Source organism: Helicoverpa zea, chromosome 23 (genome assembly GCF_022581195.2).
Source record: "Helicoverpa zea isolate HzStark_Cry1AcR chromosome 23, ilHelZeax1.1, whole genome shotgun sequence".
Lineage (NCBI taxonomy): Eukaryota > Metazoa > Arthropoda > Insecta > Lepidoptera > Noctuidae > Helicoverpa > Helicoverpa zea.
Genome location: NC_061474.1, coordinates 2,714,001 through 2,735,712, shown reverse-complemented (window position 1 = coordinate 2,735,712; position 21,712 = coordinate 2,714,001). Strand labels below are relative to the sequence as shown.

Here is a 21,712-nt window from a genome sequence, read left to right as displayed (position 1 = left end):
ATGAAAATGTATGGCACCGTTGTCGAGGCCCGTGACAGTCGCGCGCGGCCGACGAATTTCGTAAGCTGCTCGCGGCATTGTCAAAAATTTAATTCTGGTTTTACTAAAATTCTATAGATGTTATTAAGCGCTAGACCATGTTGAGAAGCGTACTGACTGTCGCAGCCCTCGGCAGCGGTGCCATACATTTTCATAGGTTGACTTTTGTCGCGCGCGGCTGCGACAATCGCGACCCACGGAATTCTACCTTAAAGTTTCGTGATTGACATTGTCAAACTACACTAGCGCTACACTATCGAGCGTGTTGACAAGTTGAACTAAATCAAAGTCGAGATTTTGACAGATCTGTCAAAATCTGTCTATCTATAGGGGAGGTAGGGGAGAGATGGGCAGTTGGGAGACATGATCAAATCAGAATAAAAGGGGGGTCCTTTTATTCTGATTTCTGATCATAGTTTTGTTTTTTTTTTATTGGGTAGTTTACGTTACCGACTGGTAACGGTGTTCATCCATAGACTATCTGTCATTTCTGTGAGTTGTCAAGAACAAACACTCGTAAAAGTACTTAAATGATTCTCGCCGCAGGTTGTTATTGGTTAGCACGTGTGCCTAGAATTTTCAGTTTTTTCAAGTGTTTTAGTGACCTTTTGTGACTTATTGTTGTGTTTGTGTGTTGTCCTTGTGTTCGTTACCAGTGTTGTACTGTTGTTTCGGTAAATAACTAGTTTTAATTAGCGATGGATCGCAATAAACCTCCCGATCCCGATCCTCCCGACATCTCTGCATATGCTCCTCTTTCCCCTAACTATCCATTATCCCAATTCGCCGATGTTGCTTGCAGCATCGCGGACTCCCATAACTTATCTGCCTCGAATGCCAGGAAACGCTCCGGAGATGATGCAAACATTGTCGTGTCAACCCCACCACCGAAACAACAAAGGAATTTAGTTGGCCGCAGCAGGTACTCTGCTACAGATAAGGCACCGTTTATTGTCCACGTGTCTCGTTTGGAACCCCAGCCTAATGTCGGTACTTCTCTGCATCCGGTTACCTTTGGAATATTTCTCCAAAAACAGAATATAGTTAACATTGTCCGTGATGGAGTTAAAAAAGTTGGCAGGAACCGTGTTTCTGTGGAATTTAAATCCCCTCAGGATGCAAATGCATTTCTTATTAATAACATTCTTCCCAAGAACAGCTTTGTGGCCTCCATCCCTACGTTTAATATAACCCGCATGGGTGTTGTTACCGGTGTTCCTACTGATTTAACTGAAGAGGAAGCCCAAAGATACCTACAAGTCCCCTCAGGTTGCGGTGAAATTCTCAAAGTTCGTCGTATAAATAGGAAAATGATAATTGATGGAGTGACCGAATTTAAATCCACAGAAACATGTGTCCTTACCTTTGACGGTCAGGTGTTACCGCCAAGGGTGTTTTGCTGCTACACTTCCCTCCCAGTCCAACAATATGTTTATCCCACCATCCAGTGCCGTAAGTGCTGCAGGTTTGGTCACGTGGAACTAGTGTGCCGGTCTAAACCCCGCTGCAGTAAATGCGGCCATGATCACCCTGGTGATGGTTGCAGCATTTCTGAGGCGGAGGCATTCTGTGTGCTTTGCTCGGGGAATCATTTTGCAAATAGCAAATCATGCCCAGAGCTGGGTAGACAGAAGGCCATTAAGACTGTTATGGCTGAGAAGTCCCTCTCTTATGCTGAGGCCAGCAAAACTGTCCCACTCGCTTCTCGCAACTATGCGAATGCTACAAAAGCAGTTCCCACCTCCACTCAGTCATACCGCAAAACCGTTTTCCTCAAGCCGAAGACCCATGCCCCTCTATCTCCCTCTTATGATAAAGCTGCTCATCAGCAAATTATTAACTCCCCTGCACCTTCACAGCCTGATGGCTGCGCTCTAAATAATCCATTCACCGGCAATAATGCTTCATCAATTATAGAAATTCTTATTAAACTCTTAACTACTATTGTATCTACTAATAATGCTGAAATACCGTCCAACGTTGCCTATCAACTAGTAAATCTCCTTTCAAAAATTAAAAATGGCGTCCCGTCAAATATTCCTGCAATGGAATGTGAGGAGCGTGTGGCATAAGAAACACGACCTCATATTCCTTCTTAATAAATTCAAGCCTTTGGCTTGCTCAATTGCTGAGACTTGGCTCACACCGAGTCTCAGTTTTAATATACCACATTTTAATGTTCTCAGATGTGACAGATCTGATGGCTATGGAGGGTCGGCTCTCCTTGTTAATAATCGTGTTCCACTGTCGACCTTGGCACTTTCTGCTCTGGATGGTGATATGAATATAGTCGCAGGTAGAGTAGAAGGTATCACAGTTTTATCTGTCTATATCTCCCACCCACAGCACAGGTTCTTAGCTACTATTAGGGATATTCTGAACAACATTGTAGGACCCGTGCTTGTCATGGGTGATTTTAACTGTCACCATTTTAGATGGGGTTCCAATCGCTGTGATTCCTTTGGGGAAGGTTTGGTAGAAATCTTAGATGACCTAGACCTTTGCATCCTAAATGATGGTAGTCCTACTCGTAGATCCCTTCCCGGACAGCAAAAGAGTTGTGTAGACCTCACATTCTGTTCCGTAGAGTTGGCGGCATCAATTCATTGGCAATGTACTACCCTTACGCATGGTAGCGACCATTACCCCATTGTCATAACTTTTCTTAATAAAACTTATTTAGAGAAAACTTCTCCTCCACTATTGAAGTACAACTTGTCCAAACCCGATTGGTCGAGGTTTGCATCTTTACTGGAGGAGAAAATTAGTATGCTTCCAAATTTAACTTCAAGTTTCCAAGATTTTAATGGTCACTGCCATGCTAAGAACTGCTACGATGGCTTTATCTCGGCCATAATTTCAAGCGCAGACTCTATCTTTCCGTTGCGCAACTGTGCCAGAAACAAGATCCCGTCACCCCCATGGTGGGATCAAGAATGCACATCGGCTGTTAAAGAAAGGAAAGAGGCCGAAAAACAGTACAATGATGCGATGAATAGCGACAATCTTATACGGTACAGACGAGTGTTAGCTCAGTCTCGGCGTCTTCTTCACAAGAAGAAACGTCGAGGTTGGGTCAAGTTCTGCACTTCTCTGTCCCCTTCCACTCCCATATCAGCAGTATGGAAGAGCATTAATCGTTTTAGGCGAGGCTGCTCCCCATCTATCTCTTCCCCCATCACGCGAGAAACTGCTGAATCCTTTTTCGACAAAATTGCTCCAGCCTATGTTCCTTCTTCCTCAGAACTTCTGCTCCCGCCTGTTAATATTTTGAATGACCCCCTGGATGAACCTTTTTCATTGGAGGAACTTGATGCGGTATTACGTCATGTTAGGGATACCGCCCCTGGCATGGACGGCATACCGTATTCATTTGCAGCTCACTTCGGTTCTGATGCTAAACAATATTTTTTAGGAATTATAAATTATTGTTACCAATTTGGTTGGGTTCCTGACCAGTGGAAAATTCAGATAGTCATTCCTCTTTTGAAGCCCGGCAAGACTGCTGATGATCCGAATGGCCTTAGACCAATTGCGTTGTCCTCAGTTTTGGCCAAGTTACTTGAACATTTAATTAAAAACAGACTTGAGTGGTTGGTAGAGTCGAGGGATTTACTGCCGAGTAATCAGTTTGGCTTCAGAAAGGGGCTGAGTACCATGGACAGTGTGGCAATTCTGGTTACCGATATCCGTACAGCCTTTTCCAAAAATGAATCCGCTGTAGCCACATTCCTTGACATATCTTCCGCATACGACAGCGTCCTTCTTCCAGTTCTCAGGCAAAAATTGCTACAGCTGAGGATTCCGGGTAAGATGGTTCAATGTATATGCGCTCTCCTCATGTCTCGCTTTTTGATGCTCAGAGTGCAGGGAGAGGTATTTGAGGTGAGACAGACGTGGAAGGGCCTTCCTCAAGGTTCAGTTTTAAGCCCTCTACTGTACAACCTGTACACAGCAGACATCGGCTCCTGCCTCAATTCTGACTGTCATCTTCTACAATACGCCGACGATCTGGTGTTGTATGTAGTCAATCCGTCAATTGCGGACGCTGCCTCATCTCTCTGTCTCTCCCTGGACTCTCTGCACACATGGCTTTTGGACCATGGCCTCCAATTATCTGCCCCAAAAAGCTCGGTAGTGATTTTCTCCCGAAAACTGCTGATCCCTCAGGTTTCCGTTAACATCCAAGGACAAGGCATTCCCATAGCGAAAAAAGCAAAATTTTTAGGCGTTTACTTAGATTCCAAATTATCCGGCATTCATCACATAAATTATTTAATTAAGAGATGCGAAAGAGCAATCTCCATTCTAAAAGCTCTCGCAGGTGTCTGGTGGGGGGCCCATCCCTTCACCATGAAATTAGTCTATAATGCTTTAGTCCGCAGTATCCTGGACTATGGGTCACACCTGGTGATTCCAGGTAACAAAGGTGCCTTGGCCGGTTTAGATAGGATTCAGTCTCAATGCCTTCGTATCATCTCAGGTTGCATGAAGTCGTCGCCTATTAACGCCTTACAGGTCGAATGCGCTGAACCCCCCCTAGCCCTAAGACGGCAGTATCTCGCTTCCCGATTCCTATCCAGGGTTATTCCCAAGTCATCCCACCCTCTCATCCCAAAACTCAGAGAGCTTGACACCCTATGTCACAGTTCAAAATATTGGGAACATAAAGAACTCCCCCTTTTCCTAAAAGCATTCCGATTTTTCCAAAATTTAGAATCCCCTATTACATCACATCCCAGACTTCCCTTATTTAATTACTCCTATGAAGTTCTTTGCTTTACTCCTAAAATATTTTATAACATTGGCATATCTAAAAACTCCCCATCGGCAAATTCGGCCTTTAATGCGGTTTTGGGTGAACGATGGACTGGGTTTCAAAGGTTCTTCACGGATGCTTCCAAATTTAATGGTGGTTACACTGGGGCCGCGGTTTATTATCAGAACTCGAAAATCATTCTTAAATTTAGATGTCCAAAGGAGTCTTCTATATTTACAGGCGAGTGCGTGGCATTATTGGAAGCTTGTCGCTTTATAGAGTCCCATGAGATCAACTTCGGAGTTATCTTTACTGACTCCCTTAGTTGTCTCCAAGCCCTATCCCAGAATTCCTTTCGAACTAAACTCCATTGTCCTATTGTCCTGGAAATTAAAAAGTCCCTTTACTCCTGCGCTAGGCAAGAAAAAGAAGTCCACCTAGTTTGGATTCCCAGTCACTGCGGTATAAAGGGAAATGAATGTGCCGACGCCTTGGCCAAAGACGCATGCACATCTGAGTCAGCTGACCTTGCACACTTCTCCCTTCAAGGGCATGACCTACTAAACCTCCCTAAATTGAGTCTTGACACCTCGTGGCAGGAATGGTGGAATATCTCCAGCAAAAAGAAAGGCAGCTCCTATTACGCTATCCAACCGGTTGTAAAACCAAAACCGTGGTTCTCCCATTTTAAAAAATACCCCAAACAGGTTATTTCAGTCCTGTGCAGAATACGGATAGGTCATTGTTGCACTCCGGTCTTTTTGCGCAAAATTCGGGTGCAGGATTCGTCCCTCTGCGAGTGCGGATTGGATGAGGGTACCCTGGACCATATATTTTTTAACTGCCCTAATAACTCCTCTTTCGATTTATATGGTCGTCTCCAAAAAATCAAAATTCCTCTCCCTATTAATTTCCGTTCCCTCTTATCACACTCCTGTCCAGAACTGCTCCAGTTGCTGTTAATGTCTATTCATCGAAACAACATTAAACTATAAACTGTGGCCTATTTTAGGCTACAGTTAGGTTGTGGTATATTTTATATGTTATATGTTACTAACATTTTGTTGTTATTTTTATATATGTAAATGTATTTCTGTTTGTTTCAGTGTCGTCCTACTAACAAGTTAAAGTTACACAAGATCGGCTACAACAGCATCTTAAATTTCTTTTGTTTTTTGTTTTTTTAATCACAAGCACGACTTGCTTCTCATTTCACTTGTCATTGGCAGAATCGTCGACAGTGACATCGACACGGATTGCCATAAATAAAAATAGAATAGAATAGAAGTACTTAAATATTTTGTTGCGGTTTCGGATCGTTATAAAGAGAAAACTAATGAAAGGTATGTGTATTTTCTATTATTAATTATTGATTGTCAAAATCTCCAGTTACAATTATAGTAAGTCGATGCAATCCACACCTATTATACCTTTAGAAGAGAGTACTACAGCAATAGTTAATGGGCCCCACGTTTTTATTTAGTCTAATATGACCGGGACCACCTACGTAGGTTGACAGGTAAGTAACTATTTTTTATTTTCTAGTTTTCAGTGCACATAAGATAAAACCGTTTAACTTAAAAGTTTTTTTACCGATTTTTTTTTCATAAACTAAGTCAAAAGTGTCCAATGCTCCCTATGGTAGGGAGGCTTGGACATACCATGTAATGTATAATTTGTAAATTTTTGGTCTTCTTCGTCAGTGAAAATTTGTGAGGTTATAAATCTGCGCGAAAAATCCTTTATAGAATCTTGTTTCAGGTACCGTTGCCAACTTGATCTAGAGACTATTATATTTAAAATAGTGTTTAAATAAAGTTCTAAGTGTTTTAAAGTGATTAAGTGCCTACCTTTAACGATGGCTAGAATGTTTTTGCTTAAATCTTTATTAGAAGAAGCTCATGCTTTAGATAATTTAGAAAAGCGTCAACAATCTGCTAGAATTCGTAGTTTATCTTTATTAACTCGCGATGATGACTATGTGAGCATATATAGATTGTCAAAGGAGCTAATTGACCAACTGGAGTCTGATTTACTGCCCCTGATAAAGCCCACAAAACGTCGAGGCAAAGGACTTACAACTCGTGTAAAAGTAAGTATTGACACAGTTTATAGTTGAAAAATTGTAATCAAGCACACAATAATAAGAAAAACACTTAGTTCTTAATAAGGAGTATTCCCTTTATGTGGTTTCCCCGCCAGCTGATATGTTTTCAAAAGACTCTGTACTTCAGTTATAATATTGGTATTCTCTTAAGCATGAAAATAACCAAATTGGTCTCAATTTTGTTTTCACTAAATCCAGATAAAGTAGGTATTACATTTTTTATTGATTTATTGTTTCACAGATACTATGTTACTTTATCATTCTTGGCTAGTGGCGGTTACCAGAAGGTTATTAAAGAGGGCATCAGAACTTATTTATCGCAACCGTCTGCATCTCGTTGCATAAATGAAGTAGTGGAAGCTCTGAACAATCCGGCCGTAGTAAAAAAATATATAAGGTTTCCTCAAAATCAGCAAAAAGGCAAATTGGCGCTGTCAGTATTTTTTTTCGTAGGGTAAGCATAGATTATATTCACAGCACGAATTTAGAGATTTCTGTTTATTTTATACTTAAAAGCTGCCTCAAATTCCTTACAATAACAAATTATAACTAAAACATCATATTTAGCTAAAATTCTGTGTCAAAACTGATAAAATTAAAAACTGATTAATCTCGGTTGACATTTTGTCGAGTGGGGAAGTCACTAGCACAGCATTGGTCGATGTCGAGCTCACTTCACTTCGCAAGTGATTAGGTGATGTTTACAGAATGCAAAATCAAGGTCGTTCTGAATCGAATGCGAAGTGAGAGTGAATAGCGAAGTGAAATGCGAGTTGTTGTTCGAATTTTATAGAATCGACGTGCAGGCAGGCCTTGGCCCTGTTGCGCCCCGCTGGGGTTGCTGACAGTATTCTACTTGTGTAGCCCTTTCATTTGATACCCATATTGAGGGGGCTGTGCCATTTTGTGCCGGCGGCCATATTGGATTTAATTAAAGGTGTATACAAAATTTCAGACCAATCGGTTGACAGGAAGAGGGTGAAATTTGAATTACTAAATTTGATCCAAGAATAAGTAATAAAACAAACGGGGTGAGCTAAATAAAACCGTTTAAATATCTCGTAATGTTGAAACTGATTGTAATTTTTAGGAAAGCTCTTTCATTATATCTAGCCGAATATAAGAAATGGCAATAAAAGTTGATAATGATCTGTAAAATCTGATTTTTTATGCAATAAATTGTGAAAAAGTGCCCATCCCTCCCCTACCTCCCCTAAAGTATGAAATGACATTACGAATCGAAGTGAAATGCGAGTTGTTGATCGAGTTTTATAGAATCCCAGTACAGGTAAAAATATAAGCTTCAGTTTCTTCAAAGAGATTTCAGATGTGGACAAATTCAATTTTTACTTTGAGGTCGGGATTTTCGGTTTCATATGAAAAATAAAGGAATTTTTTGGAAGTATTGACATTCGTTATATCTAATAACTATTTATTTACCTTGCCTCTATTAACGAAAAATTGTAACGTAAAAATGAAATGTTAACATTAACTTGAGTATCAAATAATTATGAAAACGTATAAAATCCAATTTAATGAAGCCTCGTTATTATATTACATTTACCACGCATTTCAGGCTTAACAAAAATATTTCATTTTACTTATAAAAATGTCGACTGGATTACTTTTAACCTTCATAAAGGTACACGAAACGTTTTATGAAAAAAAAATGGCTAAGTACGAGCTATATTCGTGAAGGAAGGGTTCCGCATAATTTTTATCATTATTAATTGTATGACAGAACCTAAAATACTTATTTTGATGTAATATATCTTTTGTAAAGGTAGCGGCGACAATAATACAACATTGCAAAAATTTCAGCTGTCTAACGCTGTTCATGACATACAGTCGGTGACAGACGGACATCAAAGTGTTACTAACAGGGTCCCGTTTTTCCTTACCAATACGGAACCCTAAAAAACAGCAATTATAATAACTTATACTAAAAATCAGACATCAATCATTTGTTAAAAAGACCCTATTTTCGTGGGTCAACAATAATCAAGTTCTTCGATAGGCTTTTAGGGAATTTTGTTGTAAAGAAAAGTACCTTAGGACACTTTCTTTTTCTTTGGAAAAGTTTTTTCAATAGGTATCGGGACGCTGAAATTGGCCATAATTTGAGGGTTATATAAAATGTATGCGGGTTTCGGAGGTACGTTAATGTACAAAATGTCGGTAAAGTTGGTTGGGCAAGACAAGTGAATGTTAGTAAGATCAGAGGAATATTTAATGACAATTCGTGTGACTATGTTTTTTTCTATGAAGAAGGTTTTAGTGTAAATTGGTACATTTTATGATACTATTGTAGTTGTAATATTTTTCTCAAAGAAAGGTCATCATTATCATCAAATAATTAAAAACCATTGCTTACCAACCAAAAATTATTATTTTGCTTTATACTCGATACAAATAATGTCAACTTCATAAATCTTTACGAATATTTTACAAGTACATACATATTCGGCAAATAACGAAAAAAAATACTCACAAATCCTTACACACCTACATTTAAGACAAAAAACTCAAAAAACTTTGAATTCCTTCATTTTTTTATCTCTAAATAAAAATATAAGTACCTATTAAATTTGCCTGCAAACCTAGACCTCAAAATAACAGTACCTACCATTAACATCACAAAACGAAACGGCAATTAGCCGAAACCGGCTCCCAAGAAAACTTACAAGAACAGTTTTGTAGGTTAAGTGCTTACAAATGGACACAATTACAGCTATATAAGCACTAGAACATAAAAACGCCCAGTGCGATTAAGTAGCTTAGTCATTATTTACTACTATAAAAGAATACTGGAGAGAAGATGAATAAAGAAAACATTATAAAGTCAAATAGCCTTTTTCCAACTACGTTGGGGTTGGTTTCAGTCTAATCGGATGCAGCTGAGTACCAGTGTTTTACAAGGAGTGACTGCCTATAAACTGATCCTCTCAACCGGGGCAACCCAATACCTCTTAGCAAGACTGGCTGTCAGAGTGCCTAGCTTCTGACTACCCGTAACGACTGCCAAAGATTTTTAAATGACAGCCAGTGACAGTCAATTTATCATCATCCTCCGAGCCTTTTTTCCAACTATGTTGGGGTCGGCTTCCAGTCTAATCGGATGCAGCTGAGTACCAGTGCTTTACAATGAGCGACTATCCTATCCGACCTCCTCAACTCAGTTATCCGGGCAACCCAATACCCCTTGGTAAGACTGGTTGTCAAACTTTCTGGCTTCTGACTACCCGTAACGACTCCAATTTATCGTGTATGTTGAGATATGGACAGAAATATTATGTCGATGGCACAAATGGGCCTAAGAAAAGACAATAGCGTGAGCTCCTGAAATTCAAATTAACTTCAAAATTAATCCAAAAACAAGACAAATTGTACCACGATATAGCAAACTAAATAAATTAAATGTAAACAAACAAATTAATTATTTTCCCTTAAGAGAACAATGTCAATATACATAAGGAAGAGAATAATTAAAGATTCAAGCTTTCATTAAGTATACCAGCACTCTGGAAACTAAACAGTCGGCCGACTGTGTTCGTTCCAGGTCAGGCAAGTACCTATGCAACTTTTCTAATTTTTTATGTACTTTCTAAGTGTTTCTTGGACACCAATGGCTTTGTTTCGGATGGCACGTTATACTGTACGTCCCGGCTGTCATTGAACATCCTTGGCAGTCGTTACGGGTAGTCAGAAGCCAGCAAGTCTGACACCAGTCTGTCCAAGGGGTATTGGGACGCCCGTGTAACTGGGTTGAGGAGGTCAGATAGGCAGTCGTTCACAAAAAAAACACTGGTACTGGTACTGGTACCCAGCCTCATCCGGTTAGACTGGAAGCCGACCCCAACATATGTAGTTAGGAAAAGGCTCGGGAGATGATCATTTGCAACTGTCGGTTTAAATGTCGTCCGACTGTTTAGTCGCCAGTGTGCGGGTAAAAGACAGACATAATGAAATAATAGAGATTTCAAATCAATTCGTTATATTTTAATTTGATGAGTTCGTGTAATTACTGCTTCGGCTTCATTAATTAATTTTATGCTATATTTGCTCGACGGCTGCTGTCTTGTTCATTTACCACATTTTAAGCTACGTTTTCAAGAATTTCATTTGTTTTGTAATAAAATGTAATAATGTACTTTTCCATACAAATATAATAACTATAACTAATCTTATGTAGGTAATTGCGAATTGAGAACCTCCTTCTTTTTTTAAGCAGTATTTTATTATTTATGTAGTTTTTACAGTTAAAGATATGTTTCTGAGGGCACGGCAGAGTCGCAGCCAAGTCATACAAAGCGGTCACAACAGTCATCCTTGCCTTGATTTTATTTTCAAACTACTATTGAATTTATTACCCTGGCTTGCCTTGCCGGGGCTGCGGGATTGTGCGAAAGAGTTACCGCGACCCTGGTACACAAAAGGCCTACGACGGAACATGATGGATTTTTAGTTACTGACTAAAAAGATTGACATTCCCTCACCACTGGGGGAGGCTAACCCACGACGGGAGGGGTCATTTGATGATTTTTACTACCTATCATTAAAAAAATGCTGTCTTCCAGCGAAATCACGATCGGAGGTTTATAATCATGCCCAGAATGGTTTTAATATGGTTTCTAACAATCTGTCTTCATAACAATCTTTTAACGTTAAATTTAGATAAAACAAAACATATTTTATTTACGATTAGAAATAATAACATTCATGTTTTTAAGAATTTACGTGATATTGCCGATTTTAAATTAATTAGACAGGTCTATTTGGCTTTGTGTCAATCCATTATTACGTACTGTATAACTTCATGGGGTGGCGCTGCAAAAACAATTTTATTGCCTTTAGAACGTGCTCAAAGAGCAAATTTAAAGGTCGCTACCTTTCGTCCTTTTAGATTTCCCACTCAACAGCTTTACGCGGTATGTAAGGTACTAACAGTGCGACAGTTAGCCCTTCTAAACATAGTATTGCATCAACACACTGAACTTCCTTATGACCGAACACCTTCAGATAAGAGGAGAAAAGACTTCGTTTGTATGAAGACGCAAACCAAACGTGTTTTTGCAAATAGATTCTACGTGTTTTTAGGACCCTACCTATATAACAAGCTAAACAAATTACTTAAGATCTATAATTTAAATTATAAATTATGTAATACTACTCTATCAGAATATTTGGCGAAACTTAATTACGGAGACACAGAAAAATTGCTAGAAATTTTAGTATGAATTTAACATGCATAATAGTTTGTTTCCTGTACTCGTTTATTTAATTAAGTATTTATTATCTTAATGAAATCGTTTGTTTGCTTAGTTTTTTAATCGACTAAGTTATAAATAGTACATAACATAAATATCTACCCCTTGTAACTTTAATGAAGTGATGGCCTGAAACACAGGTTTGTATAAACCTACATCAGGCAGGTCGCAACATACTACATTTGAAATCCTAGTATAAACATCTTATGCCTGTAATTTATTTAAATTAATCATACAATTGTATTAATTATAAGCTGTAATTTGACCTTTATTGGAATTTGACCAACTGTCTGTGCTATATAAAGAAAATTCTGTGTAAAAAAAGTTTTACGTAATAAATTACTATTTAAAAACTTTCACCATTACAAAGTTATTTTCTTTTAAAATAAGCTTTAATGTACAAATAGGTAGCTATTTTACTTTACATAGCTTACCTACTCAGTTTACCTACTTTAGCTATCTGTAGGTTATTCTAGCTTTAAACTTTTATTAGTACCTATCAAGTTATTGGATAACAATTTAAACTGACTATTCAATTATCAAATAATGTTTAGCGATAAACCTTTATGTTAGTTTCGACACATTATCGTTTCATAATCGACTGTGAAAAACGGGTTAATATTTTATGTAGGTAACTTTTATTACATTTTATGGAAATATCTATGTAGATGTATTTTAGTGTCTAAATATTAATATCATTTGAGTATTTAAAATGCAATTGTATTAATGCTGCAAACTAAAAAAATCTGAACAGTCACAACTGTTCCACGCGGTTCCACTCGCGTTAAATGGGAACTGTTTAACTTATGCCCATTTTCACCAACAAATACCAGGGATCCACTTAAACCACCAGACTACGTGGGAAATTTGGCGCTGCAACTTTCTGTCTTCGGTCAAAGATCACGAGGCCGCCCTAAGATCAGATGGCGGGACGTGGTTTCGAAAGATATGAAGGAGTGCCAGGTGTCCGAGAACGATATCGTAGATATAGCGAAGTGGAGAAGACAAATTAGGAAAGCTGACCCCAACACCATGTGGGATAAATAGCTGGAAAGAGAGAGAGAGGGATCCACTTACAGCATTTAGGGAACACTTAATACGAATTTCGTTTTCACCTAAGTTTAAGTGTACCTTATAACCTTAAAGTATTGGGGGCGCCCTTATTCTAAGTGACACTTAGTTAGGGAAACGTTAAGAGATTGTTGGCGAAAACGGGCATTAAAAAAAATAACCTGTATTCTTTTCAGGTTCTAGACCATCCTTTGTATTGAATTTTATTTAAATGCTCAGCAGTTTTAGCGTAAAACCAGGAGAGAGATACAGAGTTACTTTCTCATTATTAAATAAGGAATTTCCCCCTAATTATTTACCTCACTCGACATACCTGTAAGTACCATCGGCAACAAAATTAAATCTCTAAAACCCACCATTAACTTAAGAGGGTACAAGTGACTCCTAGCGTTTAGAAAACATATCGAGTTCGCAGTAAGCAAATATCACGTCTTATCGACAAACACATTTACTTGATCGCTTCGTTACAACCAAGGATATCATTAGATTAGATGGGAATTTTGTTTAGGTAGGTAAGATTTCTTTTTTATGTATATTATTTTCCTTGGGGCCTATTGGACATATGTACAAAGGTGCGAATGTATCGATCATGGGTTTAAGTAGGGCTTGGCGCGCTCGGTTCGTAGATGGGTGACCATCATGATGAGTCCTTTGTGTTTTGTGAGGCACGATAAATATTTGGGTCCGGGCTGATATTTGAACATTTTTGGTTGTTAGAAGCCGTTAGTATAGGATTGCCCAAACAACTGCATTGAGGAGGACAGATAAACTGTCACTCCATGTTAAACTATGGTACTTAGCTGGTAACATTCGGTAAACTGGTAAACCGATTCAAACATGGTCCTACACCGGCAATGAAAGCATTTTTCTTGTTCTAAATATAGTTCTTTTATTTGTTTGTCTAAACGTACCCAGGAAATAACTCAACCTCATGAACTTTACCATGAATATATGATACAAAACCCGGAAAGCCGTTACACATAATATTCTTACATACACCTTAAGCTTCAAACAATTTCCTCGCAGCAAGATTATTTCCTGAACTTTTACGACATTTCTGAAATTATTTCCTTATCTTTTACAGCACTTTCTTAAAGAATTATTGGACACTTAGATACCCACAGACTGTAGACTAAACAGTCGGCCGACAGTTGAGCCGATGGCAGACAAAAAAGTATTTAAAAGAAAATCCAATGATTCCAATTTAAGCTATCAGTCGCTCTATTATCATCATCACAGCCATAGGACGTCCACTGCTGAATATAGGCCTCCCCCTTGGATCTTCACAGATACCGATACCGGTTGGAAGCAACCTGCATTCAGCGTCTTCGGGCGACCTTTATAAGGTCGTCTGTCCATCTTGTTGGTGGACGTCCTAGGCTGCGCTTGCTAGTCCGTGGTATCCACTCCAGCTTTTTTCGGCCCTATCGGCCATCTGCTCTGCGAGTAATATGGCCTGCCTATTGCCACTTGAACTTGCTAATACGGTTAAATACTAAAGAGTTCTTTGTAATGTGCGTACTACCATTCATCTTCATACTGATTTATCAGCTCAAACAAGCTTTCACCGACTAAAAGTTTTCAGTGTACGGGACCTCTAAAGTATAGACTCCGCGACCTTTTGGGTCACACAAATCAGTGGCCCTTTTCGAAGACAAAAAGGACTCTAAAAGATAAAAGAACGTTTATTGGCCTACCCACAGATCTATCCGTCAAAAGAGCGAAAGTAATAAATCTGATACATTTTCCTTACTTTTTGTGAGAGTTCCGTAATATATCCTGATATGTTAGAGAGAGGTTCTTTTGTTTTCTATATAGGATCATACCTACTATGATTTGGTTCTACTGTTGTTAAAGTGTTGAAGTTACAAAAAGGAACTTGTAATCAGGATTTGTGCTTGATGACTGTAATCGTAGTGTAATCTCGCCCTTATATTATTAATACTAATAAATTATGCTAAGTATTATGCAGCTAAAGAGTTTGTTTGATCGCTGGAACGTGCATATCTCAGGAGCTACTGGTCTAATTTGAAAATGTCCGTGTTAGCTCATCTAAATACTTTTCTAAAGTTCATTCAAAATTTAAGGAAAGCTAAACACTCTTTTTTATTCGGGTGCGCAAAATAGTGCCAACGGGACAGACAGAGTTAGGTACTTTCTCATTTATTATACATACTTCTTTTAAATAAAGGGTGTGCCATATCATGTCTTTGGTAAGAAAAACGGTGCCTATTTTATAACATTTTATGCTAAGATTTTAACAAAAGAAATGTTCGCTGTGGTGTGAAATGCTAAAGGGTGTTCAATAATACGACCTAAAAAGGTTCGTCACGGGTTTTTCACACGTCATATTAAATGTGGCCTGTATTAATAGAATTTGAATCTTATTTCTTAGTGGTTAAGAAGCAAATTGGATCAATTAAGGCAATTTTCATAGCATTTGTATAGTATTCTAATCGAGTCTTTATCTAGATTTTATTTTACTATTATATAGACCTGAATTAAAATGCTAATTATCACTTTTATATCTCAGTCTTCCTAAATCCTGAAGACGTTTGATATTATAATTTTTTCATTGTGATTAATTTTTTCAGAAGTTTTTTCTACCTAAAAAGAATAAGAACTGATCGTTTTTTGTTTTTCTTGAAAAGAAAGGGAAAGTTTTTCAGTTGTTTTGTTTTCATAAATATTCCTTCTTTTGTAGTTTATTAAGTTGGACAGATTTCTGTTTAGTTTTTGTTAGAAATTAAATAAGTAGATTTATCTTTAGCGAAAGTTTTTTTGGAGTTCCTTGTAGTTAGATAACACAACTATCTAAGCAAAGACAAATCTATGTAATAAGTCCTAATATTTACACCTAAAAAACAGCTAAACCGATTTAGCTGAAAATTGGTGGGGAAGTAGCTGCTTAAATCCAAGACAGAGGAGTTTTACCCGTACCTTTTCGGGTACGGGAAGTAATTCCTTCTGGACTCAGGTAAACCGCGGGCTAAGGTAAAACTTGATAAATAAAACTAAAACTTACCACTTATATGCACAGCAATAGCAGGCGGCATCACAAAAATCCCCACAAGCAAATCAGCGACCGCCAAACTGGTCACAAAACAATTCGTCACCGTCCTCAACCGTTTAGTCGTCACAACAGCAGAAATAATCAACGTATTACCAATCACAGTCACCACTATAAGCAAACACAGAATAATAACCACACTTATTTCGAAGCAGTCATACGTTTGCTCGCCACATGTCACCCCTACAGAAGAATTGACCGTGGTATTGCATTCTTCTTTCTCATCTATTCTTGTAATGACGTTGTAGAAAGTGTTCGTTAGGTTGTATCTTTCTTCTTTGGCGTTTTCTATTGTTAGTTCTGTGGTGTCCGTTCTGTTCCATATTGTTGGTTCTATGTCTGGTGGGGAGATCATCTACGCCCGTTCTTTTTGCGTTCTTTGGTGTCGCATTTTCTGTAACAAGAGAAAGTTAGGTGTGAAAACCAGCACAAAGTCATTATTCAGTAAATTTCCTTGCTTTTTATACAGGAAGAGATGGCGGGACGACCTGGATGCCTACGACCCTGATTGGTGGGAATACTCAAAAGATCGAGAGGTGTGGAGATAAAATGGGGAGGCCCTTGCCCAGCAGTGGGACACTACCGGCTAAAAAAAATATACAGGAATGAATTTTATCCAGTGCGCAAACTTTGTCAACTTATAGTTAAATAAGTTTTATAGATACGTATATTTTTATTTTGTAGTGTTTTAGTACAAAAAAGAAAAGTTATTGATATCGAAAGATGTTTATTTTGTAACCGATAGTACGGTCACAGTCGTCATAGTATGCACGGCGGCAACGCGAAACTGGTTTACTGACGGAGCTCCGCTCGGCGCGCGTAAGAATAGTTGGTATCCATATTTTGCTGATTTTAAGGCGGACAAAAGAATGAAAAATTTTTTTTTACTGATGATGAAGATATGTTCTGTTAACGATTCTGGACCACCAGTTTTTTTTTGCGCACTGCTTAAAATTCATTTCTGTATAAATACTATGTTAACAGACTAAGTTAGGTTAAGTTTTTGGTAAGATTTCGTTGCCTAAAAATCTGCTTCAAAAATGTGTTTTTTAATTAGACTAAAAGATATTTTGATTGTCAGTCTACAATTTAAGTCTAGCAATATAAAGTTAATTAAAATACTTTAAGTGTTTCTACAAAATATATTCTTAAGTAGAGGTATAATCATTTGAAGACCTACTTTAATTATTTGTCCAATCAGAGCTAATTTCAGAGGAGCATTATTCATTTAGAGAGTTTATTACATTTATACACTGTGATACATAAAGTAATACAATATAGGTGTGGCTGTTTAAAATGAATATATTTAATAAGAGAGCAGGTAGGATTCGTACAGTGGGAGCATGTATTTACACAACCAAACACGCTATAACCTACATGTGATTGCATTTCTTTTATCAATTACAGTAGTTTTTGAGTTTATCCATTACAACTAAACAAACAAACAAAGTTTTCCTCTTTATAATATTAGTATAGGCTGGCGACCCGCCTCGGCTTCGCACGGGATAACAGTGTGTCCTCACTATTAAGTATGTTACTATACATATAAACCTCCTTATTTAACCACTCTATCTATTAAAAAAAACCACTTGAAAATCGGTTGCGTAGTTTTGAAGATTTAAGCGTACAAAAGGACATGGAGACAGAAAAAGCGACTTTGTTTTATACTATGTAGTGAAGTAACCTGTACGTCGATTCTATAAAATCTCACAACTCACTTCGACATCACTCTCACTTCGCATTCGTTGTAAAGGTAGAATTCCGTGGACGCGACAATAGTCAACCTATGAAAATGTATGGCACCGTTGCCGAGGCCCGTGACAGTCGCGCACGGCCGACGAATTTCGTAAGCTGCTCGCGGCATTGTCAACTATTTAATTCTGGTTTTACTAAAATTCTATAGATGTTATTAAGCGCTAGACCATGTTGAGAAGCGTACGGCCGCGAGCGGCTCACGAAATTCGTCGGCCGCGCGCGACTGTCGCGGCCCTCGGCTGCGGTGCCATACATTTTCATAGGTTGACTATTGTCGCGCGCGGCTGCGATAATCGCGACCCACGGAATTCTACCTTAAAGTTTCGTGATTGACATTGTCAAACTACACTAGCGCTACTCTTTCGAGCGTGTTGACAAGTTGAACTAAATTAAATTCGAGATTTTGACAGATCTGTCAAAATCTGTCTATCTATAGGGGATGTAGGGGAGAGATGGGCAGTTGGGAGACATGATCAAATCAGAATAAAAGGGGGGTCCTTTTATTCTGATTTGATCATAGTTTTGTTTTTTTTTATTGGGTAGTTTACGTTACCGACTGGTAACGGTGTTCATCCATAGACTATCTGTCATTTCTGTGAGTTGTCAAGAACAAACACTCGTAAAAGTACTTAAATATTTTGTTGCGGTTTCGGATCGTTATAAAGAGAAAACTAATGAAAGGTATGTGTATTTTCTATTATTAATGATTGATTGTCAAAATCTCCAGTTACGATTATAGTAAGTCGATGCAATCCACACCTATTATACCTCTAGAAGAGGTACTACAGCAATAGTTTATGGGCCCCACGTTTTTATTTTAGTCTAATATGACCGGGACCATCTACGTAGGTTGGCAGGTAAGTAACTATTTTTTATTTTCTAGTTTTCAGTGCACATAAGATAAAACCGTTTTATTTAAAAAAAAATTTACCGATTTTTTTTTTATAAACTAACTCAAAAGTGTCCAATGCTCCCTATGGTAGGGAGGCTTGTACATACCATGTAATGTATAATTTGTAAATTTTTGTTCTTCTTCGTCAGTGAAAATTTGTGAGGTTATAAATCTGCGCTAAAAATCCTTTATAGAATCTTGTTTCAGGTACCGTTGCCAACTTGATCTAGGGAGTCCATATTTATCAGCTGTTAATTTTATTTTTTAACCTTTTGATACCTCTTGTATTGCTCGTTATATTAAATCTTTAGGAATTTCCCGTCGCAAACCATTCTTTTTAACCCCCGACGCAAAAACGACGGGGTGTTATAAGTTTGACGTGTCTGTGTGTGTGTGTGTGTGTGTGTATGTGGCATCGTAGCTCCCAAACGGATGATCCGATTGTAATGCGGTTTTTTTTTGTTTAAAAGGAATGTCATTCGGGAGTGTTCTTAGCTATGTTTGGTGGAAATCGGTTCAGGTCTTCAAGGTCATCAGCTCGTTTGTTAGGTGTGATAGGAATGTTACACGCTCAGTTTACTTGCAAGCATATGTGGGATCTAAAATTTGAAATACTAATGTCTTCTGGAACCACTGAGCTGGTCTGCTGTTAGGACACGAAGATAGGAGACGTAACCCTGAACTGCCTTTAAGTAAACCCATCGAGTTTGGGCTCGTTTAATTTGTCTTGACTAGTTTTCTTCATGTTTCTAATTGACGAGAACCTAATGCTGGAAATGGGATGTGGCGGATGAAACCCTAGAATGGTATATAACCCTGGATCAACAAAGGTCAATCTTTATTGTTTCTCAATCTGTGCAATTCTCCCAGAGCCAGTTTGTCATGAGGATTGTTAAACAGCTTCCTTTGGCTGAGATCGCATATAGCGAACCCATCGTAAAAAGAAGGAAAAATTAAGGAGCTCCTTTAAAAAACCATGAAATAAAATAAAATTATAAATTTAAAAAAAACCCCGACCCAAAAAAGTTCGCAATTATTATGACAAAATGTTATAAACGATAAACCCTATAAAAAGCAAAAAAAAACTTTAAACAATACGTAAGTACCAACTAAAGCATGTCACACTAAACAAAATTTTGACGTGTCGACGGTTTTTTTTAAACCGTTTAAATATCTCGTAATGTTGAAACTGATTGTAATTTTTAGGATAGCTCTTTGATTTTATTTAGCCAAACATAAGAAATGGCAATAAAAGTTGATTATCTGTAAAATCTGATTTTTTATGCAATAAATGTGAAAAAGTGCCCATCCCTCCCCTACCTCCCCTAAAGTATGAAATGACATTTCGAATCGAAGTGAAATGCGAGTTGTTGTTCGAATTTTATATAATCGCAGGACTGTAATAAAATCTTGGAAATAAATGATGACTATTACATAGAAACCAAATAAGTAAGTATTACCCAGTTCCAATAATAAACATATAAATAAAATAATCCAGCATTTTTATACTCTTTTCTTAGAATAGAAACACAATGTAATAGTTAATATTAGAATCAGATATTCATTCACAATACATTATTTAAAGTAAACTTTATTGGCCTTACTACAAAAACTTTAACCCCTGTTTTACACTTGTCTCGTCACTTGTCAACGTCATAATTTGACATTTTTTTAGACAAGTCTTAAACTGACGTTTAAAAGTTTTTGTGGTAAGACGGTATATGTCAAACCGCAAAATATATCTTTCTTAATAAAAACCCACATACTAAAATAACCGTAAGTCATATTAAATGAATAATATAATATTCTAGTCAGTCCTACATTAGTAGACTTCTGTATATAAATATATTAGCCCAGATTAGTATTCTGCGTCTTATTTCAGTAGTGAGTTAAAACGTGGGCCTATTTCAAACGTTGCCCTTTCGAAAGCAAAAAAAATTACTTGACTGTTATATTATACGTTGTTTAGAGAGAATATTTTTTTGATCACAAGCTTAAAGGATGGTCTAGTTTATGTAGATTCAGCCACGTCATTTTTTTTAGAAACCTTTATGTTTTTACGTGCATATAACAACTTTAATCATTGTTATCTCTCAGTAAATGTAAAACCGAATTGTATTTTAAAAATAGCTTTACGTCATTTCGATATACAGGTTGTTACAAAAATATACCCCGTAAAACTCCTTGTATTTCAATGTATTAACAATATTTTTAAATTGTTATAACGATATATTGTGACCAATCACCGAGTCTTTTTTTTATCATCATTTTTTTTAGTAAAATCATGAAGAAGAAGATTTTTATAATACCTATTAGTGTGATGTAAGATATTTATAAGCAAATGAAGACTAGGTATTTAAATAAAGTTAGATACGTAAGTAGTTATTACCTATAAACTTTTGCGTAAATTCAGAATCTAATTGATACCGTCGTATAAGTTTCGAATCAAATTGACAATCTCGATATCCACGACTTAACTTAATTAGGATATATTGTACAAGAATGTCCTCTTATTCTGATATTCGTCGCAAGAATATAAAAGTTGGGAATTCAATTGAGAAAGTTTTTCTTTTTAAGATGTGCTCTGTATAAGTTGAAATTCATTTATCTCTCTTCTACTTTAGAAATATATTTTTTCTTCAATTTATGTAGTACCTACCTACTAGTTGTTTAACGCAACAGAGTTCCAAATCAAAATATCATCTGCCTAGCCTTTAACCAACTACGTTGGAATCGGCTTCCAGTTTAACCG

General features: G+C 37.4%; 1 protein-coding gene and 1 long non-coding RNA gene across 3 annotated transcripts in view; one reads left to right on the top strand and one right to left on the bottom strand.

Annotated features, from left to right (window-relative positions):
• Positions 1 to 16,668, bottom strand: part of LOC124641957 (octopamine receptor 1-like) — a 40,833-nt gene extending 24,165 nt beyond the window's left edge. The window contains exon 1 of the mRNA XM_047180229.1: positions 16,269 to 16,668. Within this exon, the coding sequence (XP_047036185.1) occupies positions 16,269 to 16,668 (400 nt within the window). The remainder of the gene's footprint in view (positions 1 to 16,268) is intronic.
• Positions 665 to 21,596, top strand: LOC124641958. Of its 2 annotated transcripts, none has more exons than XR_006985721.1 (4): positions 665 to 713; positions 5,905 to 6,085; positions 14,965 to 14,969; positions 21,585 to 21,596. It is a non-coding gene; the product is annotated as an uncharacterized LOC124641958 (long non-coding RNA). The 2 variants fall into 2 exon arrangements; XR_006985722.1 differs by lacking the exon at positions 665 to 713 and adding an exon at positions 2,278 to 2,347.
• The last annotated feature ends 116 nt before the right edge of the window (positions 21,597 to 21,712 follow it).